The sequence below is a fragment of the Symphalangus syndactylus genome, chromosome 10 (genome assembly GCF_028878055.3).
Source record: "Symphalangus syndactylus isolate Jambi chromosome 10, NHGRI_mSymSyn1-v2.1_pri, whole genome shotgun sequence".
Lineage (NCBI taxonomy): Eukaryota > Metazoa > Chordata > Mammalia > Primates > Hylobatidae > Symphalangus > Symphalangus syndactylus.
This window is the reverse complement of record NC_072432.2, coordinates 22,225,698-22,250,443: the sequence shown is the minus strand read 5'-3', so window position 1 is coordinate 22,250,443 and position 24,746 is coordinate 22,225,698. Positions and strand designations below refer to the sequence as shown.

The 24,746-nt window shown below is 39.1% G+C and overlaps 1 protein-coding gene across 1 annotated transcript in view; it reads left to right on the top strand.

The window, feature by feature from the left end:
* CUBN (cubilin) overlaps positions 1 to 24,746 on the top strand; it is a 305,495-nt gene that overhangs the window by 256,491 nt on the left and 24,258 nt on the right. The window contains exons 57-60 of the mRNA XM_055296673.2: positions 1,372 to 1,572; positions 3,969 to 4,098; positions 8,767 to 8,984; positions 23,166 to 23,374. Coding sequence (XP_055152648.2) covers positions 1,372 to 1,572; positions 3,969 to 4,098; positions 8,767 to 8,984; positions 23,166 to 23,374 — 758 coding nt within the window. The remainder of the gene's footprint in view (positions 1 to 1,371; positions 1,573 to 3,968; positions 4,099 to 8,766; positions 8,985 to 23,165; positions 23,375 to 24,746) is intronic.

Genomic DNA, 24,746 nt, shown 5'->3' with positions numbered 1-24,746 from the left:
TTTTATTTACAGAAATGTGGAGAATATAGAATTTCAAGCAATAGGGGATTGATGGAACGTGGATGGCACATCTATATGTTGGAATTTGATATAGGCATTAATATATTACATTGGTGCAAAAGTTATTGCGGTTTTTTTCCTTTCCTTTCATAATAATATAAGGTTTTATTTTATTTGAGATGGAGTCTTGCACTGTCACCCAGGCTGGAGTGAAGTGGCGTGATCTCAGCCCACTGTAACCTCTGCCTTCCAGGTTCAAGCGATTCTCCTGCCTCAGCCTCCTGAGTAGCTGGGACTACAGGCACGCACCACCACACCTGACCAATTTTTGTATTTTTAGTAGAGACGGGGTTTTGCCATGTTGCCCAGGCTGGCCTTGAATTCCTGAACACAGGTGATCCGCCCGCCTCAGCCTCCCAAAGTGCTGGGATTATAGGCGTGAGCCACCATGTCTGGCACTGATATAATGTTTTAGAAGAATATTTAATCACATACAAATGCATGATGGATATAATTTCATATTGATACAAATTAGGTTACCATATGGGTGTCATTTCATATTAATACAAATTAGGTATGATCCAAGTTAATATTTTAACAGTATGTGTTCACCTACAAAAATCACTGGATATGTTGTAATGGACAAATATCTTTTTAATTTCTTGTTTTTTTTTTATATTTTTCTTTGGGGGATGGTAGGCTGGAGCATATATTCACATTATAATTAGCAAACAAAACAATAATATATATTTTGTAGTCCTTAAACACTAATAGTGTTTGTGTGAACATCTAAAATGGTTGTTCAATAAACATTAAGGAGTTTCTAATGATATCTCCATGGTAGGAGTCACTTATCTGGACATAAGCTTGGAGCAAGTTTTCTCAGTAGCAGCGCTATTGTCATGTCGGGCTAGGTAGTTTTTTGTGGGTCCCAGAGGGTCCGGGGTGTAGGGGCTGACCTCTGTATAGCAGCGTCTTCAGCAGTATCCCTGGTCTCTACTCCACTCTACAGTGTGACAGCAAAAATGCCTTCAGATAGTGCCAGGTGTTCTTGGGGAGGCAACACAGTCCCCAGTTTACAGTCACTGAATTAAAGGAGCCATTATCTGAAGAAAGGAAATTCTGAATTGTTTCAAAGTGGAATGTGTCTATTTTTTTCGTAAAGTTCTACCTGTTTTCTCATACCTGTGCCTGTTTTGTAGTTAGAGTAAACATCATTTCAACAGGAAACTAAGTTAAATATCTCTTGTTTCTCATTTTAATTTTTATAGCAATTGCATGAATCATCATCACATTTTTGTTTTTATGTTTACGGCATTAACTGTTTGTGTTGGTTCTGATCGTAATGCGGTTGTTCCATGCCTTGGCCAGCTCGTTCCGCTGTGACAGGAAGCTGTGTCAATGACGGCGTGCACATTATCAGAGGTTACAGCGTCGCGTCCACCCCATTTGCTACTGTGTGTGGAGAAGAGATGGCAGCTCCCCTCACCATTGCCGGGCCGGTTCTGCTTAACTTCTACTCCAACGAGCAAATCACAGACTTCGGATTCAAGTTTTCCTATAGGATAAACTGTGAGTAGCCATAATGACAGAGTTTGGAACTTTCTTCTTTTCTGAGTAATGTATGCAAGGAGTTTTCACTGTGATTCATACAGCACTAACTTGAAGATTCAGAGAATTTAAGGGAAAAAAATTGTCAATGAGGTTCGTGGCTAAAAATATATATATATACATTTTTTCTTAAAAAGAAGAGGACCTTTTTCAAGAACTTTGGCTAGAACTACTATGAAAATCAAATGAAGAATTGACATTTGTTTTGTAATTTAATTTAAATAAATACTACTGCAATTTTTTTGTTTTTCTTACCTTACACAAAGTTGCCTGTTAGTCCAAATTATCCAGATGCCTGTTTTATTTCCCCAAGTCATTTTGCTAATACAAAAATTAATATTTTATATATTTAGAAGAAATATAAGAGAATGTCTTTACAATCTGATAGGAAAGACTTTTTTAAAACACTATGCACAAAGCACAAGCCCTAATGGAAAAGATTGATATATTCAATTATGCTATAATTTACAACTTCTCTGCATCAAAGGCAAAGAGAAAAGAGGAGCAACAGACTAGACAGAGGCATTTGTTGCTACCCAGAAAATTCTAAGGTTGCACTTCCCAATCTTGAATAGTCTTTTCCCCTCCTGCCTGGTTAGTTTGCTGACAATATTTATGCACCATCTAATAGACATCTCCGCTGCAGTCAAACTGGCACACAAATCTTATAACATCTTTCTTGAGTCTGTTTCTTCTTTGCTCCACCAAACCCATTGCTAAAGGTAGAAAGTTAAAGAGTTTCCCTTGGAATAAATTACTGTTCCCATCCCCAGAGAAGACTAAAAACATGTATTTACTTCTGAAAAGCGCCTCCATAATTTGTTCACATTAGCTGCTATCTGCATCCTGACTCCCACAGTTTGTAAAGTATGATTACATATGGCTGTGTAGCTCTGTTGGCTCAAGCAGAATAGAACCATGCAATTAACATTTCCTCTCCCGTCGTCTTGTTGAATAAAGATAAGGATGGATTTGTTTTTATTCTTTTGGCACAACTGCTGCTTTGGAGAGGTAAACTCCTGCTTTATATTCTTCTTCTCTTTAATCTTTCATTTTCCTACAAGGAAGTAGTCAAGATTCAATATATTCTAGTATAAGAGTCCAACTTAAAAAGTGTTGTTGATGTTAAGACTTAAAATGCTGATATGGTGCAAAGATGGGAGTTATTTAGGCTTTGATAAACTTCCAGAGACCGCGTAATTGTGTATAAAGTGAAAAGGAGTGATTGCTACCCTTATCTGACATGTAATTCACTTTTACAGATGGACCTGGGGGTCTGAACACACACGTACTTACAGGTACATAGAGAAGAGTGCTCCCTGCAAGGTGGGCTCAGCTGAGGCAAAAACAGTAAAGAAAGAAAGAGCCTGACAGGGCAGCCCCAATTTGTTCCTCATTTCTGAGGATGTAAAGTGGAACGTGTCCATTGATAGTGTATAGACCATGGAAATACTTCAAAATGCATTAACCCCATTATAATTTTAGAATCGTAAATATACATAGATAGGTCTTTCCACTGCAGTGAGAGTGATCATCAGGAGGTACAATCTGATCCTCATATGTAAACCCAAGCATAAATAGTCATTTTATATTGTGGATAAGAGGGCTTTGTTACATTTTTATGTCTGTTATTTTACTGACTAATGTGTCTAGCTCAAGGCTCTGAGCTGTTAATTGCTGGAATACTGGAGAGGAATGGGCCTGGCCTCCTCCTGCTTGTTGAGGATTGAGGATCAGTGATATTAATACAAACTGGGGCAAGTTTAGTCCTTACCAGTCTCACAACTGACTGCAAATCCACCAGACTGGAGAGCTATGCATTTGAGCCCACAGAAGGAACTAAAATGGAAAGTTCCAAAAATGATTTCCAGTAGTTTACCTTATAATATTCTATCCCTGACAGAAGAGACACAGATCTCTATTATTTCAGATTTCCAGATCACAATCTTTCCTACATCTGTATGCCCAGAACATCATTCTGGCCACCTTTTCCATACTGCGTTACTGTTGTCATCCCTCTCTCAACCTGTCAATGAAATACAGGGAGGTGATGGTGAAATGTTCCTTCTCGTCATTTCCACTCTGGCCATTAATTTGACTCAGACTGATTCCTTTCCAAGATGTGCCTTTAAATATTCTTCCCTGTTTCTATCCTCTTGCTGTCTTTCATTTTCCTTCCTAGTGGGAAAATCAGAATTATGTGTAAACACAATGAAGGGAGATATAAGTCACTTTAAGAAAAATAATTATTACCTCTCTTAGGGAAAAATGTACAATAGTATAGAATCTCTTAAAATCATTTTTCCATTCTGGGACTAATCATTGTTCTCTTCATATTCCCTTGTCTTCTGTTGCAGCCTGTGGTGGTGTGTTCAATTTCTCTTCTGGAATCATCACGAGTCCTGCCTATTCATATACAGACTACCCAAATGATATGCACTGCCTGTATACCATCACCGTTAGTGACAACAAAGTGATCGAGCTCAAGTACGTAAGACAAATTGGCTTTCTTAAGAAAATCTTTTCAGCATTATTTATAGAAGAGTCATTCCTTTATTGACGGAGAGCGCTGATTCTCATCGGCAGTCTGGAGGGAAATCTACACAGAGGAGTGAGGTTCCTAGATGATAGTTCAACCTGGGAAATGACACTCCCCTTCTCCACACAAGCTGGTAGTAACTAAGGGCGAAAAACAAGCACTCACCAGTTAAAACAGTCATTATAGTTTCCCAACAGTTGTACAGGAGCATCATAAAATGGATTGTCAAGGTAAAATATGCCCGTCTTGAAATCAAAGGAGAGAGGAAGGGCAAGAGAAAGCCGTTGCCATGTGTTGGGTATTTATTATACACAAAGAACTTTGATTCACACTTGCCATAATTGTCTCATTGTATTCTTAAAACAGTCATATGAGGTATATATAGATTCTTGATTGGGAATTGTGTAGATTATTCCCATTTCACTGATGAGGAAACTGAGGCTCAGAAGAATCAAATCACTTTCCAAAAGTAACTCATACATAAAGAGTAAAAATGTGTATTCCTGCCAGGCTTCCTCCAAACACCACATCCTCAGTGTTTCCCCATACTGTCTCTCAAAGGATACATTTTCTTTTTTCTTTTTTTTTGAGAGAAGTTCTCACTTTGTCACCCAGGCTGAAGTGTAGTGGCACAATCTCGGCTCACTGCAACCTCTGCCTCCCAGGTTCAAGAGATTCTCCTACCTCAGCCTCCTGAGTAGCTGGGATTACAGGCAGGCGCCGCCATGCCCTGCTCAGTTTTGTATTTCTGGTAGTGATGGGGTTTCACCATGTTGGTCAGGCTGGTCTCGAACTCCTGACCTCAGGTGATCCTCCTGCCTCAGCCTCCCAAAGTGCTGAGATTACAGGTGTGAGCCACTGCACCCAGCCTCAAAGGACACATTTTCTAACTACTTAATAAATCTATTTTTATACCTGTGTCAGAACACCTCTAAACTGATGCTATGAGAGATGGCTTGCGTCACTGGTCAGTTTTCTTCCCAGTCTTACCTATTCCCAACAAGACTGATGAGGGCGATGCAACCTCCCGCTCTCCAGAATTATAAAGTTCAAGACTGTTTTCACCTGACAGCCAATTTCAGTGATATATGTACTGCATGTGGTGGGAAACTCTGAACGGTAATATAGTTTATGGTCATGTAGGACTTTCCATATAGAAGCCTGATGGGCTAAGACCACACCTACCTACCTCCCTACCTCCCCTCTATTTGTCTGTGATCATTTTCCGCCCTAAAAATTCTGTACTCCCTGCAGTTTACTTCCGGAGGCCTCATGTATCAGTTGGCTCTCCAACTGAAAGACATCTCTCATCAAGCCTGATTTGGTTTGTCTATCAGGCGTTCTATAGGCTGGACCTCGAAGAAAACTGCAGCTCTTACCTGGACTTTTTGTAGGAAAACAGAGTGTCCTTTAAGTCCTGGGGACAGAAACTGTCAGATGGCCAGGAGGAGGAGGCCTATGAAGTACGCCTGCCCAGGCGTGGAAGTGTAAGGGGGAGCCATTTGCTACTGTCACTCACTATTTGTTTCTCATATGTGTAGGATTATTGCCTGGTTCTGTTCAGGTTGCTTTAACAAAATACCATAAACTGGATGGCTTATAAACAACAAAAGGCTGCAAAAGTCCAAGGTCAAGGCAGATTCGTTGTCTGGTGAGCTCCTGTTTTCTGGCTCATAGAAGGCCCGTTCTTGCTGTGTCTTCATGAGCTGGAAGGGCCTCTTATAAAACACTAATCCCATTTGTGAGGGGTCCTCCCCCATGACCTAATCGCCCCCCAAAGGCCCCACCTCCTAATACCATTAGCTTAGGGAACATATGAATTTAGGGGAACACAAACATTCCGACCATGGTATACACACCAACTCATAGAGTTATGTTATATATTCTCTCTCTCTCTCTCTATCTATCTATCTGTCTATCTATCTATTTTTATATATATGTATGTTTATAATCTAAATATATTTTTTCAGTTTTCAGCCTGGATCTTGGAGCTCACCATAATCAAATTTACATCTGCATGTTTATTTTATTTTATTTTATTTTACTTATTTATTTATTTGAGACAAGCTCTCACTCTGTCACCCAGGCTGGAGTGCAGTGGTGTGATCTCAGCTCACTGCAACCTCCACCTCCTGGTTTCAAGCAATTCTCCCGCCTTAGCCTCCCAAGTAGCTAGGACTACAGGTGTGTGCCACCAGCCTGGGTAATTTTCTTTTGTATATATATATATATCTATGTGTATATATATATATGTGTGTGTGTATAGATATCTATATATCTATGTGTATAGATATATATATATCTCTATGTGTGTATATATATGTGTGTATATATATATATGTGTGTATATATATATATATATATATATATATATATATATATATGTATTTTTTTTTTTTTTTTGGTTGAGATGGAGTTTTGCCATGTTGGCCAGGCTGGTCTTGAATCCCTGACCTCAAGTGATCCACCTGCGTCGGCCTCCCAAAGTGCTGGGATTACAGGTGTGAGCTGCCGCACCCAGCCTACGTCTGCAGGTTTAGAAAATTATTTATTGTGTCCTAAGAGCCTACATTCTATGAAACAGATAAGATTCTAGGTGTGGTAGAAGATGCAGACATTAATAAAAGGCTCTCAAAAGATTCTGGCTGCACAAGTTTTTCTGTCGATGGGCTTTTTCAGATCTCTTCTGTGCTCTCCTGGGAAAATGATGTAAAATAAAAAGCCAAAGTGATTTAAGTCCTCTTAGAAACTCAGATCTTATCTTTCTTTGTGGATTCTTATTGTGGAAAATAAATGTGTTGTCTGTAGAGAATTAAAATGAATACAGTGTTGTTGGAAATTATCTAGCTATTGTTCTTCCCTGATCTTTTACAATAACATTAAATGTTAAATGTGATAAAAGAAAATCAATACGTTTTTCATCTTGTCCTTCATCATCAGTCTGAAAACCTTCAACCAACCAAAACCTTTTAGAAAAAAAATTAACAATTTTTTTTCTCAAGGCTGTTAAAAGAAAGCATTTATTATATATTTTATATATAAATATATGTTATTATATATTTTCAAAATTATTCCATGTTATGAATTGTTAGAGCTACTGCCAAAATAAATTGAAAATGCAGTCTGGGCATGGTGTCCCATGCCTGTAATCCCAGCACAGGGAGGCTGAGGCAGGCGGGTCACCTGAGGTCAGGAGTTCAAGACCAGCCTGGCCAACATGGCAAAAACCTCATCTCTACTAAAAATATATATATATATATATAATTTAAAAAGTAGCCAGGCATGGTGGTGGACACCTGTAATCCCAGCTACTTGGGAGGCTGAGGCAAAAGAATCACTTGAACCAGGGAGACAGAGGTTGCCGTGAGCCGAGATCACGCCACTACACTCCAGCCTGGGCATCACAGTGAGACTCTGTCTCAAAAAAAAAAGAAAAAAAGAAAAAGCAGAAGAACCTATAAAAATGAGGACAGGATATCAAATATTATTTTTTTAAACACGTTTTAAAATTAAGCTATAATAAACCTACCATAAAACTCTAAAGTAAATCCATGTAAGAAGCCTTGCTTGTTCAGGAACTCTAGAAATCATTATTTAAAATGACAAAGTATAAGGCCTAAATTAAACATTGTATAAGACAGAAAAGTTAGGGATGCATCTGTCCGGATAGGTTATGCTCATAGTAACAAACAACTCCACCTCACAGCAGCTTAACTCAACAAGTTTATTTCTCGTTCTCATGAGCATGTTCAGTGTGGCCTGGCATGGAAGCTCTGCTCATCGTGGTCATCCAACAACCCAGGCTGATGGAAGCTTCGTTTTTACATTTGCTTCCATGATCATCACTGTAGTGGGAAGGCAATGTGGCAAAGCAAGTAGTCGTTTGTAAAACTTCTTCCGTAAAGTAATATGTGTCCCTTCTGCTTACATTTCTGTGGTCAAAGCAACTCCTAGCAGCCATGTCAAGCCTCAAAGTGTGCACCTAGGGCAATCCTACCGGTGCTGGGGAGGCAAAGAGCTGAGACCATGTGCAGAAGTGTCAGTGACCACCACAGAGATCTTCAATGTGAATTTCCTGTTCTTCACCTGAACTTAATATAAACTTCATTTTAAAAGAGGAAAATAGGACTGTGAGGAGAATGGAGCTGTGATTCTAAAACCAGCATTTCTTCTATTATATTAACATGCTTCCCGTAAGTTCTACTTCATCTCATAAGATAACAAGGGAAGAGTAAATATGGTATTTTTAATGAGACCTAAAAAACTAAAGTATTGCTGGGATAATAAATATAAGTTCAACTTGTCAAAAGTTGATCTCAGATGGACTTTAATATGCCCTAGACTGTGAATTCCTTGAAATGTAAGACTGTATCTTACTCACGTTTACATCCCCAGCTGCTGTCACAGTTTTTGGTATATTGTAATTACTAAAAACAAATTTGGCTAAACTTTTGAACTGATCAGTAAAGTACTGTTTGATTTCTAATATTTCCTATCAAGTGAGTCTTGAATGCTCTACTGGTAGTTTTTTCCTTGTCATTTTTTGCAAGAGCTAAAGCTACAATTTAATTGAAGTCCAAATGGAAACATCAGTATTAACAAGGTACATTTCACAGGTTCAGTGATTTTGATGTGGTTTCCTCCACCTCCTGCTCCCATGACTACCTGGCAATTTATGATGGTGCCAATACCAGCGATCCCCTTCTTGGGAAATTCTGCGGTTCCAAGCGCCCACCAAATGTGAAGAGCAGCAATAATAGTATGCTCCTGGTGTTCAAGACAGATTCATTTCAGACAGCAAAAGGCTGGAAGATATCTTTCCGGCAGACATTGGGTAAGAATTCTGGAGTTGTAAATCTATTTTTCAGGACTGTTACCTTTCTGCTTTTTTTAATTATCCCCCCCCTCCACCTGACTATGGTTGCTTTTCCTTGAAGCTTAGAAGAATATGCCATGTAAGGGCTTGGTTTTAAAAATTATGTATGACATATTTTAATGTTGTAAAAAAATCACTTAACAAACATAACCAGCACTTTGGGAGGTTGAGGTGGGTGGATCACCTGAGGTCAGGAGTTCAAGACCAGCCTGGCCAACATGGTGAAACCCTGTCTGTACTAAAAATACAAAATATTAGCCGGGCATGGTGGTGCATGCTTACAAACCCAGCTACTTGGGAGGCTGAGGCAGGAGAATCGCTTGAACCCAGGAGGCAAAGGTTGCAGTGACCCAAGATAGCACCATTGCACTCCAGCCTGGGCAACAAGAGTGAAACTCCGTCTCAAAAAAAAAAAAAAAAAGCTGGGCATGGTGGCTCACACCTGTAATCTCAGCACTTTGGGAGGCTGAGGTGGGTGAATCACCTGAGGTTGGGAGTTCGAGCTGACTAACATGGAGAAACCCTGTCTCTACTAAAAATACAAAATTAGTCAGGCATGGTGGCACATGCCTGTAATCCCAGCTACTCCGGAGGCTGAGGCAGGAGAATCACTTGAACCTGGGAGGTGGAGGTTGTGGTGAGCCGAGATTGTGCCCAGCCTGAGCAGCAAGAGCAAAAAACTCCATCTAAAAAAAGAGAAAAAAAGAAATATGGCCAGATGGAAAGAGCTGATTGATGCATGATATCATTGCCTGGTGATGTGGCTTTAGAAAAGCCCTATAACGTTTTGGAACTCAATTTTTATCTACTAAAAAACTGATCAGTTTGAAATATTACAACTGTTTATCTTTTAAGAATGTGACGGGGATAAAGCAGATAATTTCTGGAAAGCACCTTAGCTGTCAGAGTGAAAGACTCTATGTATTAGAAAGTAATATTGAAGTCTGAAATTTTCAAGCCCCCCCCAACCCTATTTCCAAGGTTGGGGGGTGGCTGAGGGTGGGGTGGGCAGGAATCAGCATTCTCAACAGGACCACATCATGCTACAATGATTTCTTGTTCTTTCCTACCCACTTTGCAGTGACACCTAACCGTCAAATCCTAGAGTATATTTTATAGCCTAAATCTGAAATCAAAAGCTACATTCTGATTAAATCCTCAGGCCTCACAGAGGCCTGGTGTTACTCCATCCATATTGTCCATATGAGTGATTTACAGAATAAATGGATAAATTGTGCCTACTTCAAAATCATATTTTATAATGAGATATAATAATATACCATATAGAACACATTAGATTTTATCTAGATTCAGCTCATTCTCAAAATGCAATCCTGGTTTATATAATTGTTGGGTAAGCTCTACACAGGGAGGTAAATTGAATCACTTTCGTCCTCAGAGAATTAGGAATACCGGATCACACTCAATATTTAGGTCATCTGTGTTTCTTGCCTGTGGGTTTTTACCTGTTATATTAACATCTGGGAAATGTCTCTCAAACACGCTAAAGGAAGACAGTGGGAGTGGCAGAAGGAAGTTGAAGGGGATGAAAAAGAAGGAAACAGAGAAGAAAGAAGGAGACAGAGAAAGCTGAAGAGGGTCTAGGGCCACAAAGATGGAAAACATGGTCACAACAAATGGAAAAAAAAATCTAACATGTCCAATTCAGACTTCTGCTTCTAGTTATTTTTAAGTTTCCCAGTTTTGGTGTTAAATTTAAACTTTGTGAGGCATTCTAAAATAGCTAAACAATACAAGAATAAACTTAAAAATTCAATGGCATAAAAAATATATGTATGTGTCTCTAGGTACCTCTTGGCAGCCTGATTGAAGTTGTCAGCTCACGTTACTGTTAGAAGTACAAATGTAATAAGGAAGTTGAATTATAACTTGAATAATTAGATAAATCACTGATCAAATAACTCTCAGTTTAGCGATAATGAGAGTATTGCTCGAAAGCAACCAAGGAATGTCATTTTTCTGGTTTCCTAATGTCATTTGCTCCCTGTGATGAAGTCTGAGAATGAGATGAGCTGAAACTGTAAACCCGTTTAAAGAAAAACCCAACTAAGCTTATTTCCGCCCTTTTTAAGCCCTGTACCTTTTACTGGTGATTAGACTTCCCTTGGGGGATGATACTAAAGACAAGGTTATCTTCAGATTATTCTTTGTGGGTTTTATGGGGAAAGGTTTTTTGCTGAGCTGAGAATGTGGGAACGGGATAAAGAAACCAACAAATGCTTAGTTCACCAAAACTTTACAAAAGCAAGTACACAGGAGTTAAATACCAAATCAGCAAGAAGAAAGGAAAGGTTCTTAATAAATATATTTCAACACTGGAGCCTTTGCCCCACCGATGACTAGACTGCCACTCCTGGTCTTGAAGAGTGGGGCTGTCCTTGTGAAAATAAAGCCAGATGGTATTGTGGAGACCAAACCAAGTGATAAAATTGAGTTAATGGTAAATTATAGGATAACATTTTGAAAAACACTGAAGGGAACAGGTGCTGGGAAGAAGCACTTATTCTATGTAATCTAAAACACAAGACGCAACCTAGTTTTGTCACAGGTAACTGGTTATTTTGGCTTAAATTATTTGTACCCATAAATTCCCTGTGATAATCATCATCCTTACTCAGATCAGCCTGGCTTTGATATAGTATTCCCAGGAACACAAAAACAAAATATATGCAGTCAGCAATAAAAATTTTAAAACATTCTTTTGTTATAAATAAATTGTTAGGAAATATAATAGTGGGACCGTGTTCTTCTCTTCATTCTAATATGTAAAAAGTCTGTTAACATTACGTGGTAGCTGTATATTTTGTTCGCTCACAAGTAAAGATTTGTCACCAAATCCCAGGGCATCGTGAAAATCACTGCCTGTCCCTGAGCCTCTGCCCTGCCAGATGTAGCATGAGCTGCTTGACATATATTACTTTATCTAATCCTCAGAGGTACCAGATGAGACAGGAATTATCCCATTTTACAAAGGAAGAAAGAAGAATTTAAGAGATTAAGTAATTTGTCTGTGGTCCAAAGGGTTTGTAAGAGGTAAAGCCAAGCTTTGAACTAGGTTTGACTGTCCCCCAAACTCATGATTTTCTTAGTAAGCCTTCATTGCCTCTGTGGCAATTGATAAAAATACCCAGGGATGTGATGTGATGTGTGTGTGTGTGTGTGTGTGTGTGTGTGTGTGTGTGTGTGATGGAGTCTCGCTCTGTCGCCAGGCTGGAGTGCAGTGGCGCGATCTCGGCTCACTGCAACCTCCTCCTCCCAGGTTCAAGCAATTCTCCTGTCTTAGCTCCCTGAGTAGCTGGGATTACAGGCGCATGCAACCACGCCTGGCTAATTTTTGTATTTTTAGTAGAGACGGGCTTTCACCATGTTGGTCAGGCAGGTCTCGAACTCCTGACCTCATGATCTACCCGCCTCGGCCTCCCAAAGTGCTGGGATTACAGGCGTGAGCCACTGCGCCCAGCCCCCAGCGATGCTTTTTAACAGAAGTGTATGCAAAAGGGCACTGGAAGCACGAAAGACGGGATCTATGGTACTTGGATGTTCTGTGGAAGAAAGGACACAGGATTGTTAGAGGATGCACCTCAGAGAATGTGAGTCCTGAATTATGGTGCAGTGGGTAAGAGGGTAAACGTGGAGCATCACATCCCAGATTCAAACTCAGTTTGTACATCTCAATGAGGTTGATCTTGGACAATTTACTTATCCACTCTGTGTCTTGATTTTTTTTAACTGTAAAAACAGTACACTAATAATAATGACCTTATAGAGTTCAGTGATTAAATTAGAAAATTCTTGTCACTCATTTCACATGCAAGAATTTTTAGCTATAAATAGTATTATTTTGGAAGGATAAGAAGGCATTCATTGGCCAGGCATGCTGGCTCACGCCTGTAATCCCAGCGCTTGGAAGGCTGAGACGGGCTGATCCCCTGAGGTCAGGAGTTAGAGACCAGCCTGGCCAACATGGTGAAACCCCATCTCTACCAAAGAATACAAAAATTAGCTGGGCTTGGTGGCACGCACCTGTAGTCCCAGCTACTCGGGCAGCTGAAGCAGGAGAATCGCTTGAACCTGGGAGGCGGAGGTTGCAGTGTGTCGAGATCACGCCACTGCACTCTGGCCTGGGTGACAGAGTGAAACTCTATCTCAAAAAAAAAGGCATTCATTGGGAAAATGGACAATCTTTGGAGAAATAAAACACATGCACAAAGTTACAGGTGCATCCCATTTCAATGGATGCTGGCTAACCTGAACATTGGTAATGCTTTGGGGCATAAGGCAGAGAACAATAGGTGCTGAGAGAGGAGAGATATGCAAAGGCCAGACATAGAGGGCTCTGTATCATGTGCAAAGAGGAGCCAGTAATTGTTTTGAGCTGGAGAGTGCTATCATCTAGTCAGATTTATTTTAGAAAGCACATCCCAGCACCTGTGGGGATGATGTTTTCAAGCAGCATTCCAGGGAAAAAGTTAGAAAAGTATTGCAATAGTTTAGGCGTGCAATAGTTTAGGCATGGGATGATGATAAGGCATGAAAATAAAGAAAGAGACTGAAAGGAGAAATCCTCAAGATATTGAATCAATAACATAGTGTTCCATTTGAGAGAAGCGGCTTGGGAAAAAGAAATAATAATGCTCCTAAGGTTTCTGGACAATATCTTGTGACACCACTATTCAAATAGAAAACTACTAGGAGAGGACAGTGCTTTGCAGAATAAAATAATAAAAATTTGGGGTTTTGTCTGGAGAATTTGGTGCCTTTAGAATATCCAGCTAGTGTTCAGTAGGTAGTCAGATAAGAGAGTTAGAAGTTCAGTAGAAACATCTTGGCTAGAGTTTTGCTCTTTTTTATTTTGAAGCCATATAATGTGGCACATGTACATTTATAATTATTATATCTTTCTGGTGGATTGACTCATATCATTATGTAACAACGTTTTTAAATGCTTTTTGCCTTAATTTCTACTTGTTCTGATTTAGTATAACTTCCATAGCTTTCTTTTGGTTCATATTTGCATGATATATTTTTAAACCCTTTTATTTTCAACTTGTCTCTATCCTGAAGAATATATTTGGCTTTTGTTTGGCTATGCCTTTGTATTGAACAATATAATGTGTTTATATCTGATAAAATTACTAACAATATTAGTTTTAAATAGACCTTTGTACTATTTGTGTTTTGATTGTCCCACTTCTTTTTATTGTCCTTTAATTATCTTTTCTTTTTAAAATTAATCACTTTTTTATTACTCCCCTTTTAAAATTATTATTTATACATCCTGTTACTCTTGTTTCAGTAGTTACCTTAGAGATTACAGTATTCAACCTTAATATGTTAGAATCTAATTTTAAATTGATACTTTTTCATGTTACAATTAATAATTAATCCAAGGCCCTTGGAACATTTTAAACCCACTTACCCACTTCCTGTCTTTTGTGCTATATATGCCAAGTATTTTAATTCCACATACATAATAGGTACACAAAACATTTTTATTGTTTTACACAATTATAAATAATGTAAAATTACCATTACTATTTTTTTTCTTTTCTTCCTGAAATTCTATGCTTCCATATGGGATTAATGTATTTCTTTTGGAAGACCTCTCTTTTATGTTTATTTTATTGGAGATCTTCTGGTAAAAAGTGTTCTTTGTTTTTGTTTTTCGAAAATGACTTGATTTTCTTAAATTTTGTGGGATTCTTTCTCTGAGTATAGAGTTCTAGTTTGGCATTTATTTTCATTCAGGACTTTACGATGCTATTCCATCATGCTCTGGCTTGTATTATTTTGATTAGGAAGTCATGGCATTGTATAACTGGGGACCCCCCTCCCTCCCCTGGTCATGTCATTGTGCAGTACTCTTATTGTTGCTGTTGTTATTTAATTTTATTTTAGCCATTCTGGTAGGTGTGTATTAATATCTCATGTGGTTTTAATTTGCATTTTCCTAATGGTGAACAATTTTCATGTGCTTTTTTGTCATCTGTATATCTATTCTCTGGTGAAATATCTGTTTATATCTTTTACCCATTTTCTAATTGAATTGTTTATTTTTCTACTGTTGGGTTTTGAGAGCTTTTTATCTATTCTCAATCAATGATCCTTTGTCAGTATGTGGTTTGCAAATGTTATTTTGCAGTCTATATCTTGCCTTTTAATTTTTTTGCCTTATATTGGCCTTTCACTGAACAAAAGTTTCTAATGTTGAAGTTCAATTTATCGACTTTTTCTTTTATAGATCATGTTTTTGGTACCAAGACTAAAAATCCTTTGCCTGCCCCAAGGTCCCAGAGATTATTCTGCTGTTTTCTTTTAAAAGTTTTATGATTTTATATTTTCCATTTGTATCTGTGATCCATTTTGAGCTCATTTTGGTTTAGATATGAGGTTTAGGTGGAAGTCAGTTTTTTGCCTCTGGATGTCCAATTGCTCTAGCACCATTGGTTGAAAAGGCTGTCCTTCCTTCATTGAATTGCATTGGCACATTTGAAAAAAATCAGTTGGGCCTATTTGTATGGGTCCGTTTGTGGGTTCTGTATTCTATTCCATTGATTATGTGTCTAACTCCTCACCAATATCACACTGTCTTGATTACTATAGCTACATGGTAAGCCTTAATATCGGGTGGAGTGATTCCTCCCACTTCATTTTTCTTTGTGAAGTTGTTTTAGCTATTTGAAGGCTTGTGCCTTTCCATATAAATTTTAAGATAAAGGCTGGGTGCAGTGTCTCATGCCTGTAATCCCGGAGCTTTGGGAGACCAAAGTGGGAGGATCCCTTGAGGCCAGGAGTTCAAGACCAGCCCAGCCAATAGAGCAAGACCCTGTCATCACCAAAAATAACAAAATTAGCCAGGCATGGTGGCATTTGCCTGTGGTCCTAGCTAACTGGGAGGCTGAGGTAGAAGGATCCCTTAAGCCCAGGAGTTCAAAGTTGCAGTGAGCTGTGATCACACCACTGCACTCCAGTCTGGGTGACAGAGCAAGCCTCTATCCTAAAAAAAAGTAAATAAATAAAAATAAAAATAAGTTAAGCTTTTTGATGTTTGCAGAAAAACCTTGCTGAGATTTTTAAAGGAATTGCATTAAATCTATCCATCGATTTGGGGAAAACTGATGTCTTTACTATGTTGAGTTTTCCAATCCATGAATATATATGTATCTAGACTTATTTAGGCCTTATTTTATTTATTTCATTATTTTGTCATTTTCATCACTTAAGCCTGTATATGCTTCATTAAGTATATACCTAAATATTTCATTTTTTGGAATGATTATAAATAGTATTGTTTTTTAATTTTGGTCTCCACATGTTCATGGTTAGTATATTAAAATTTGATTGATTTTTGTGTATTGTTCCTTTATCCTGAGTTCTTGCTGAACTCACATATTAGTTCCAAGAATGTTTTTCTATATTACTCGGGATTTTCTGCAGCTTATAGTTACTTGCAAAAGTGGAAATTTTATTTCTTCCTTTCCAGTCTCTCTCTGTATTTTTTCTTGCTTTATTCTGGCAAGAATTCTAATACTATGCTGAGTTAGAGGGGTGTGAAATCAATATCGTTGCCTTGTTCCTGATCTTAGGGAGAAAGCATTTAGTATTTCGCCATTAATTATGCTGTTAGCTGTAGGTTTTTTGCAGATGGTTTTTATCAAGTCAAGAAATTTCTCCTCTATTCCTAGTTTGCCAAGAGTTTTTATCATGAACGTGTGTTGGATTTTGTCAAATCCTTTTTCAGCATCAACTGACATGATCATGTCATTTTGCTTAGTAAATTATTTTTTTAATTTCCAAGTTGGAAAGAATGATTCTCATAAAATGCCCTGGGGCTAATGATGTATACATAGAGCATTTTCAGTGATATCTAAATAATGCAAGATAAATTAAAAGATAATGATAAAATTTTCCTTCTCCTAAGTTCTTTATACAAGTATTGCTCTTTTTCTATTAACTATAGCTACTGATTAGCTTGCTGAAATTACCTTTCTTTTAGTACATTACCATTCTTTTAGTTTTATGATTCCTAAATATTACCAGACTAATACACATTTTAATTTAGATTAAGCTGGGTTTCAAATTAGGATAACTAAAGTGAGTCGAATTGAGTGAAGCTACTAAAAACAAACAAAACAATAAAAAACCTCATTACAAAAACTACTACTATTTTTTCTTGTATAACATAAATATTATACCTAAAGTATTGTACACATCAGAGGTTAGGGAGTAAAATAATAAACACTGTTTACGTTTAGAGAAAAAGACAAAACAGGTTCATCTGAAACCTAGTTGAATGTTTTTACATGAATACACTGCTTTGGGGCAATTGTGTATCTGCAGCTTTATAAATCACAGTAAGGCTGATTCCAAAAAAGGATAATGAAATGCATTTCTAGCCCTGCATCCCTGGGTGGTAGAAAGGAAGCTGTCTAGGTGTGCTCGCATTTCCCTAAGGTACCAGCTTTAAAAGGCTTTGTATTCTGCTTCCTGTAGTTTCCTGTAAAGCTTCCTTCAGCTGCAGCCCAAAGCCACAGATGGCTTGCTGGAAACAGGAGAGTGCCAGAAGTCAAGCCAGTCTGTATCTGCTGGTACAGCACACTGTGCACCTTCTCAGTAGTGATCAGCCAGAGACAGAGAGAGATACTATCCAGACAACCTCAAGAAAATGTCAGCCATATAGAATATGAGCCACGAAAATGTCAATTCTCCAAATAACGATTTACAAATGTATCCAACTCCACTGAAGCCTTCGAAATGTTTTATCCGAGAGAATGTAACAATTTTTTCCCTTATCAGATTGATCTTGGCTTAAGCTTCACTCTGAGGTTTAGTCACTGGAAGGTAATAATTCAGGATTCAGTTACTGACTTTTAATTAAGTAGATTTAGACCTGGATCTCACTTCTTGTTATGGGGTTTGTATTTCCAATATTTCTTTAGCCAAAACATGTATTTTCTCTGAAGAAATGGCTCTTTTGTGTGAGAGAGATATTTCCAATTCAGGGAAGAAAGTTAGAGTACCGTTTGTTCTTGGACACAGGGTGTGTCATCAGAGAGTGACTAACACACCTGATTGATGAGGCAGGTGCTGATGGATGAGAGCTGTCTGGGTGGCCCAAAAATGTGTAGTAATGAGGAAATGATGGATTGGTGATGCTAAACATATCAAGGTTAAGATGGCTTATACATTAAAAAACACAATTTCAAAATATCAGTATGGTAAATTGACTTTCTGATGCATGGGACTCTATTTCATAGTCACAGAGGTCGCCCTTGTTTATATTCCTCCACCACTGAAACACAGAAAGAGCAATGTGGCAATAGCTCCTTTTGCGAAAGAACCCTTCTTTTGTTAATATTGATCATTACATTTTCTGAAAGGCATATACACTTACATTTCATTTTGCATGGAGCAGTTTTGCTATATTTAAGCACTAAAGTGGGGGAATTAGAGCAACTGCTATTCCCTGCACTACACAAATACCTGTTCACTCATGTAATATGATGTTCACTTCAAATATTTGACTATTTTGGCCAGGATTATCTGATGATATTTTTTCTCCATGTTCTTTATTCTGTGTGTATATTTTATGAATTGAACAATGAGCTCTATTATAGTTTGATAGCTCAAACAAGCTGTTAATATTAGTGTGTGTATTAGTCTGCTATTTCCATGACAGTGCTACATAACAAACCATCCAAAATTCAGTGTCTTATAATGAAAGCATTTGTTTTTAATCACTTATGGGTCCACGGACTAGCTTGCCTGCCTCCGTTCCAAGCTGCGGGTTGGCTGCAGTTGGCTATAAAGTTGAATCTGGGTTCAAGTCTGTTCCACATGAATCCACTTTTTATTTGAACCAGCAGTTACTCAGCGCATGATATCTTAGTGGATCACAGGAGCACAAAGTCCTAGACAACAATAAAAACAAGAAGAAAACATAAGCACGTTTAAGGCGTCTGGCTGCTTCATGACCACTAATACTCATTCTAAAGCAAGTCGTAGGGCCAAGCCTAACATCAAGTGCACAGAAAAATATACTCTCCATTTTAGTGCAGTGTAAAGAGAGAGACTGAAGAATTAAAAATCAGCCAGTTAAGATGGGCATGGTGGCATGCACCTGTAAGCCCAGCTATTCAAGAGGCTGAGGTGGAAGGATTTGCTTGACCCCAAGAATATGAGACCAGCCTGGGCATCATAGCAAGTCCTCATCTAGAAGGAAAGAAGGAAGGAAGGAAGGAAGGAAGGAACGAAGGAAAGGGGAGGGGAGGGGAGGGGAAGAGAGATAGAGGGAAAGAAGAGAGAAAGAGAGAGAGAGAAAGAGAGAGAGAGAAAAAAGGAAAGGAAAGGAAGAAGAAAGAAAGAAGAAGGAGTGAGGGAGGAAGAGAGGAAGGGAGGGAGGGAGGAAAGAAGGAATGAAGGAAGGAAAGAAGGAAGGAAGGAAGAATGGATCAGCCAATTTACCACTCAATCCATGGCAAACACATCAGTGATTTAAGGATGTTTGTTCTGGGGTTCCCTGGAATGTGGGTGCGCTGCCTTATGCCATTAGTCATGGCAGTAGTACTACATAATAAGTGTGTGTAATGGCATTCACTGTGCCCAAGTACAATTGCCATCTTGCCCTTATGAACTTATTAGTAACAATTAATAAACAAGTAGTGATAAGTATAGCTTGAACGTTTAAAAATAACATTGAGTTTTTGAAGCTGATGGATTAATAGAATAATGCCCAGCAGCAGCGTTTTCCTGTCTACCTACCTCCAACTCTTCAGCGCTCCTACCTGCAGCCCTCGCCACAGCAATGTCCTTTCACTTGGTCTCATCTCCTTCAGTCCCGTTCCCTTACATGTAAAATGCTGGTTCTGGATCAATTTTTAGATAAGACTTGATTAGCAAGTACATCCTGATTCTACCACTTCTTTGATTAAAAATCTTTCAAATGGATCCAGTTAGCCACAGAACACAGTCTGACAGCCAAACTCTGTATAATCCAGCACTGGAGGCCCTCTGTGGAAGACCCCATCCTGTTTTCGCAATCCGAGTTCTCATTATTCTCCTTCATGTGCCCTATTCTTTTCTCAGAGTTATGCTTGCCCATGCATATGATGTAAATTCTTGCCCATTTAGGCTTGGATCAAGAGATTCTTTCAGGCTGGAATTGCCAATGCCAATTCCATTTCTACATGGTTTTATTCTATTTATGCTTCAAGACCCAGATCCAAATCACCTCCTCCTTGGAACAGTTGAGATCCTCATAGCCCAAAGTAATCTTCATCTTTTTGCAAAACTGTAAGACTTTTCTGCCTCTTTTACTGAACCTATCGTTTTCTAAATTGCGTCATCATTATTTATCTATGTCTTACTACTAATGGAATATCATTTATCTTTTTGTACTTAAATACTAAATATACTTTCTTGAATATTAAAACAATATGTAATAAATACATTTATCAATCCATTCATACCCTCAGTCATCGTTCTTCTGTACTATGCATGCCAATAAGCTTAAGTGGTTTCCTTAAGTAACAGTGAGTTCACACTGGAATCAAAGCTGCTCAAACTCCACAAACTCCAACCCTCTCTTTAGTTTGCAGGCCCATTTCAGATGAGCGGAATCATTAGCAACATGTGGTGAAGCACTGCGTATTGCTTACGTTTCAGAATAATTTTGTCCTAGATGCCCTCTGCGAATATATCAGGGACTGGGCCTTTGGAAGCATTTCAACTTTGGGAAATGTCTGACTGTGCAAATACTCTATAGTTTCGCCTGACTTAGAAGCTATGGACAGGCCAAGCCTGACCTGCTAAGTAATGTACCTGTAACAAAAATCACCCTGCACATTTGCTATCCATTGGATTTACAGAGTTCAGGAGAGCCACCATTGTTCATGTTTACTGCCAAGGTCCAAGTACAAAATCTTAGCACCCCCTCATGTTGAAAGCAGTCTTTTCACCATGAGCAGAAAATGGAATGAGAAAAATAGACTGAAGACCAATCCCAGTGAAGTTTAACTTTGGAACTAGCCATGACCTGTATTTGTGTAGAATGCAAGCTTTACAGACATTAGTTTCAGCACCAGTTTAATCCCTATTCCTACTAGGGCTATTTTGAGCTTATTTCATCCTTACCATTTCTTTCAAAATTGTCAATAAATTGTTCATCCCTTTATGCTCTTCTTAAATCATTTCTGAGCTATCTGCTTAGGCCATGGAGTAGACAAAACTAAATCTTATGTTCTGAGGATTGTTTTTTTTTGTATTCTTTTATGGTAGACCATTTAATCATCTTGAGATTATTCTTTATCTCTCCTTTGTATTTTTATTCTGAATTATAAAATTTTTATCTCAAAGAAGGCCTTTTTCTTCTATAAAGATTTTTTCCTTTAGCTTTCTCATGTTTTGGAAAAGAAAAAGTTAAATATAGAGTGTGGCTGAATATAAACTGGACTGCAGTGTTAAATGCCTCTCAGCCTCTTTCTATCACACTATGTAAATAAAAGATTTGTTGGCAGCAATTTTCTTGGTTTGTTGGGTAAATTCTTCGTAAATTCAGTTTTCAGTCTGACAGTGTTCATAAAAGCGGAATATAAAAGTAAAACATATGCACATTTTCCACCAGTTTTATTATGCAAAATACTTGATTTTGTATAAAACTGGATTTTTCAAGGCTAGGAAAATCTTCAATAAATCACATCAGCAATCCCAAAAACGTTATGTAGAACCCTATGTGTTTTCCCACTTCTTTCAGCAACTCTGTGAGTAAGGAGACACCTGAAGGCTCTGTTATGGAAGCAAAGAGCAAGGGAGGGAAAGATAGAGTGAGGGAGGGAAAGATAGAGTGAGGGAGGGAAAGACAGAGTGAGGGAGGGAAAGACAGAGTGGGGGAGGGAAAGATAGAGTGAGGGAGGGAAAGATAGAGTGAGGGAGGGAAAGATGGAGGGAGGGAGGGAAAGATGGAGGGAGGGAGGGAAAGTTGGAGTGAGGGAGGGAAAGATAGAGTGAGGGAGGGAAAGATAGAGTGAGGGAGGGAAAGGTAGAGTGAGGGAGGGAAAGATGGAGGGAGGGAGGGAAAGATGGAGTGAGGGAGGGAAAGATAGAGTGAGGGAGGGAAAGATGGAGGGAGGGAGGGAAAGATGGAGGGAGGGAGGGAAAGATGGAGGGAGGGAGGGAAAGATAGAGTGAGGGAGGGAAAGATAGAGTGAGGGAGGGAAAGATGGAGGGAGGGAAAGATGGAGGGAGGGAAAGATAGAGTGAGGGAGGGAAAGATAGAGTGAAGGAGGGAAAGATGGAGGGAGGGAGGGAAAGATAGAGTGAGGGAGGGAAAGGTAGAGTGAGGGAGGGAAAGATGGAGGGAGGGAGGGAAAGATAGAGTGAGGGAGGGAAAGATAGAGTGAGGGAGGGAAAGATGGAGGGAGGGAGGGAAAGATAGAGTGAGGGAGGGAAAGATAGAGTGAGGGAGGGAAAGATGGAGTGAGGGAGGGAAAGATAGAGTGAGGGAGGGAAAGGTAGAGTGAGGGAGGGAAAGATGGAGTGAGGGAGGGAAAGATGGAGGGAGGGAGGGAAAGATAGATTGAGGGAGGGAAAGGTAGAGTGAGGGAGGGAAAGGTAGAGTGAGGGAGGGAAAGATAGAGTGAAGGAGGGAAAGATGGAGGGAAAGATAGAGGGAAGGAAAGATAGAGTGAGGGAGGGAAAGATAGAGTGAGGGAGGGAAAGATAGAGTGAGGGAGGGAAAGGTAGAGTGAGAGAGGGAAAGGTAGAGTGAGGGAGGGAAAGATAGAGTGAAGGAGGGAAAGATGGAGGGAAAGATAGAGGGAGGGAAAGATAGAGTGAGGGAGGGAAAGATGGAGGGAGGGAGGAAAGATGGAGGGAGGGAAAGATGGAGGGAGGGAAAGATGGAGGGAGGGAAGGAGGGAGGGACGGGGCGGGGTTGGGGGAAGGAAGGAAGAAAAGAAAGGAGGGAGGGAGGAAAGGAGGGGGCCCGGGAGGGAATGCTCTGATCATGTTCTCAGAGTGTAACAGAATATGGAAACTCTGTTCTTTTTAAAAACCCTCCATGTACAATGTAAGGTCGGTTCTGTTTGGTCTGCATAGTGATGTGTCTTTGTTTTAATGCAGGGCCTCAGCAAGGATGTGGTGGTTATCTGACAGGCTCAAATAATACCTTTGCCTCTCCTGATTCTGATTCGAATGGAATGTATGACAAGAATTTAAACTGTGTATGGATCATAATTGCACCTGTAAACAAAGTAATTCACCTCACCTTCAATACATTTGCTCTGGAGGCAGCAAGTACTAGGCAAAGATGCCTTTATGATTATGTAAAGGTAAGGCTGTTTTATTTTTTTAACAGAGTTTACTCATCCCAGACTCTAATATAGTGTGTTCCAGTTTATATCATTACAGGAAGTCCTGAAAATTGTGAGTACAGGTACTGCTGCTTTTTAAAATGACCTATTCTTCAGTGATACTACATTTACTATTCTAGATGCTCTATCTTCATATCAAACTAATCTTTAATATGGATGACTCAAGTATTTTGTGTGACTGGCTTCCAACATTAGCGTTTAAATCTCCTATTCATCAATGTCTTGCAAGAGATGATCTATAGGAAGGTTGGTTTTCTGGAGAGAGATACTCAAAGGACCTTTGGCAAATCCTAAAATAAACAATGCCAGTGACATAAAAAATCACCTCTTAATTTGTCTATTAGGCTTATAGATTTGCTTATCACATTATGTTTAGATATTAAAATTGTTCTGAAATCCCATTAAAAGTAAATAAAGGCTGGGCACAGTGGCTTATGCCTGTAATTCCAGCAATTTGGGAGGCCGAGGCGGGCAGATCACTTGAGGCCAGGAGTTTGAGACCAGCCTGGCCAACATGGTGAAACCCTGTCTCTACTAAAGATACAAAAAATTAGCCGGGCGTGGGGGCGGGCACCTGTAGTCCCAGCTACTCCAGAGGCTGAGGCAGGAGAATGGCTTGAACCTGGGAGGTGGAGGTTGCAGTGAGCTGAGATCTCGCCACCGCACTCCAGCCTGGGTGACGGAGCAAGACTCCATCTCAAAAATAAATAAATAAATAAAATAAAAAAGTAAATCAAGAAACTTCTGTTCAATTTTTAATGACTCTTTAATATTAAATTATTATACTTATCAGGATACATGGGTTCAGATTACAAGTGTTAAGTAGCATCAATCAGGATTTACTACTGCACTCTCAGGGTAAAAATAAAAAGTATGGCAAGATTTATATTTATGAGGAGCTTAAGTCTGATTAGAAAATTATGGGACGACACATGCAAATTAAGAATGCCTAGTTCAGGATAGTCAGCATTTAAGCGCTAATGAATGCATTCGATGCAGGCTTGAAGCAATGTGCAAGCTTGAAAGGAAAGAAAGTTCATGAAACTGGCATGATCAAGAAAGACTTGATAGAGCGAGGGAAAACTTACTCAGGACAGGAGAGAATTCAGGCAAGGTGAACATTGTCAAAAAGGCATAGAACTTGATATGTGCATGTTCTCGAAAGAGTAAAGAGACTGGCTGTATTGAAGCAGAATAGTGCTAAAGAGTAGCAAGAAATAAGATGGCCTACGTAGAGAAATACCGAGATTACAAAGGATCCCGAAAGTCAAACTAATGACTTTAGACTCTGTGAGGGTGAACATAAGGAGTGGTTGAAGGTTTTCCAATG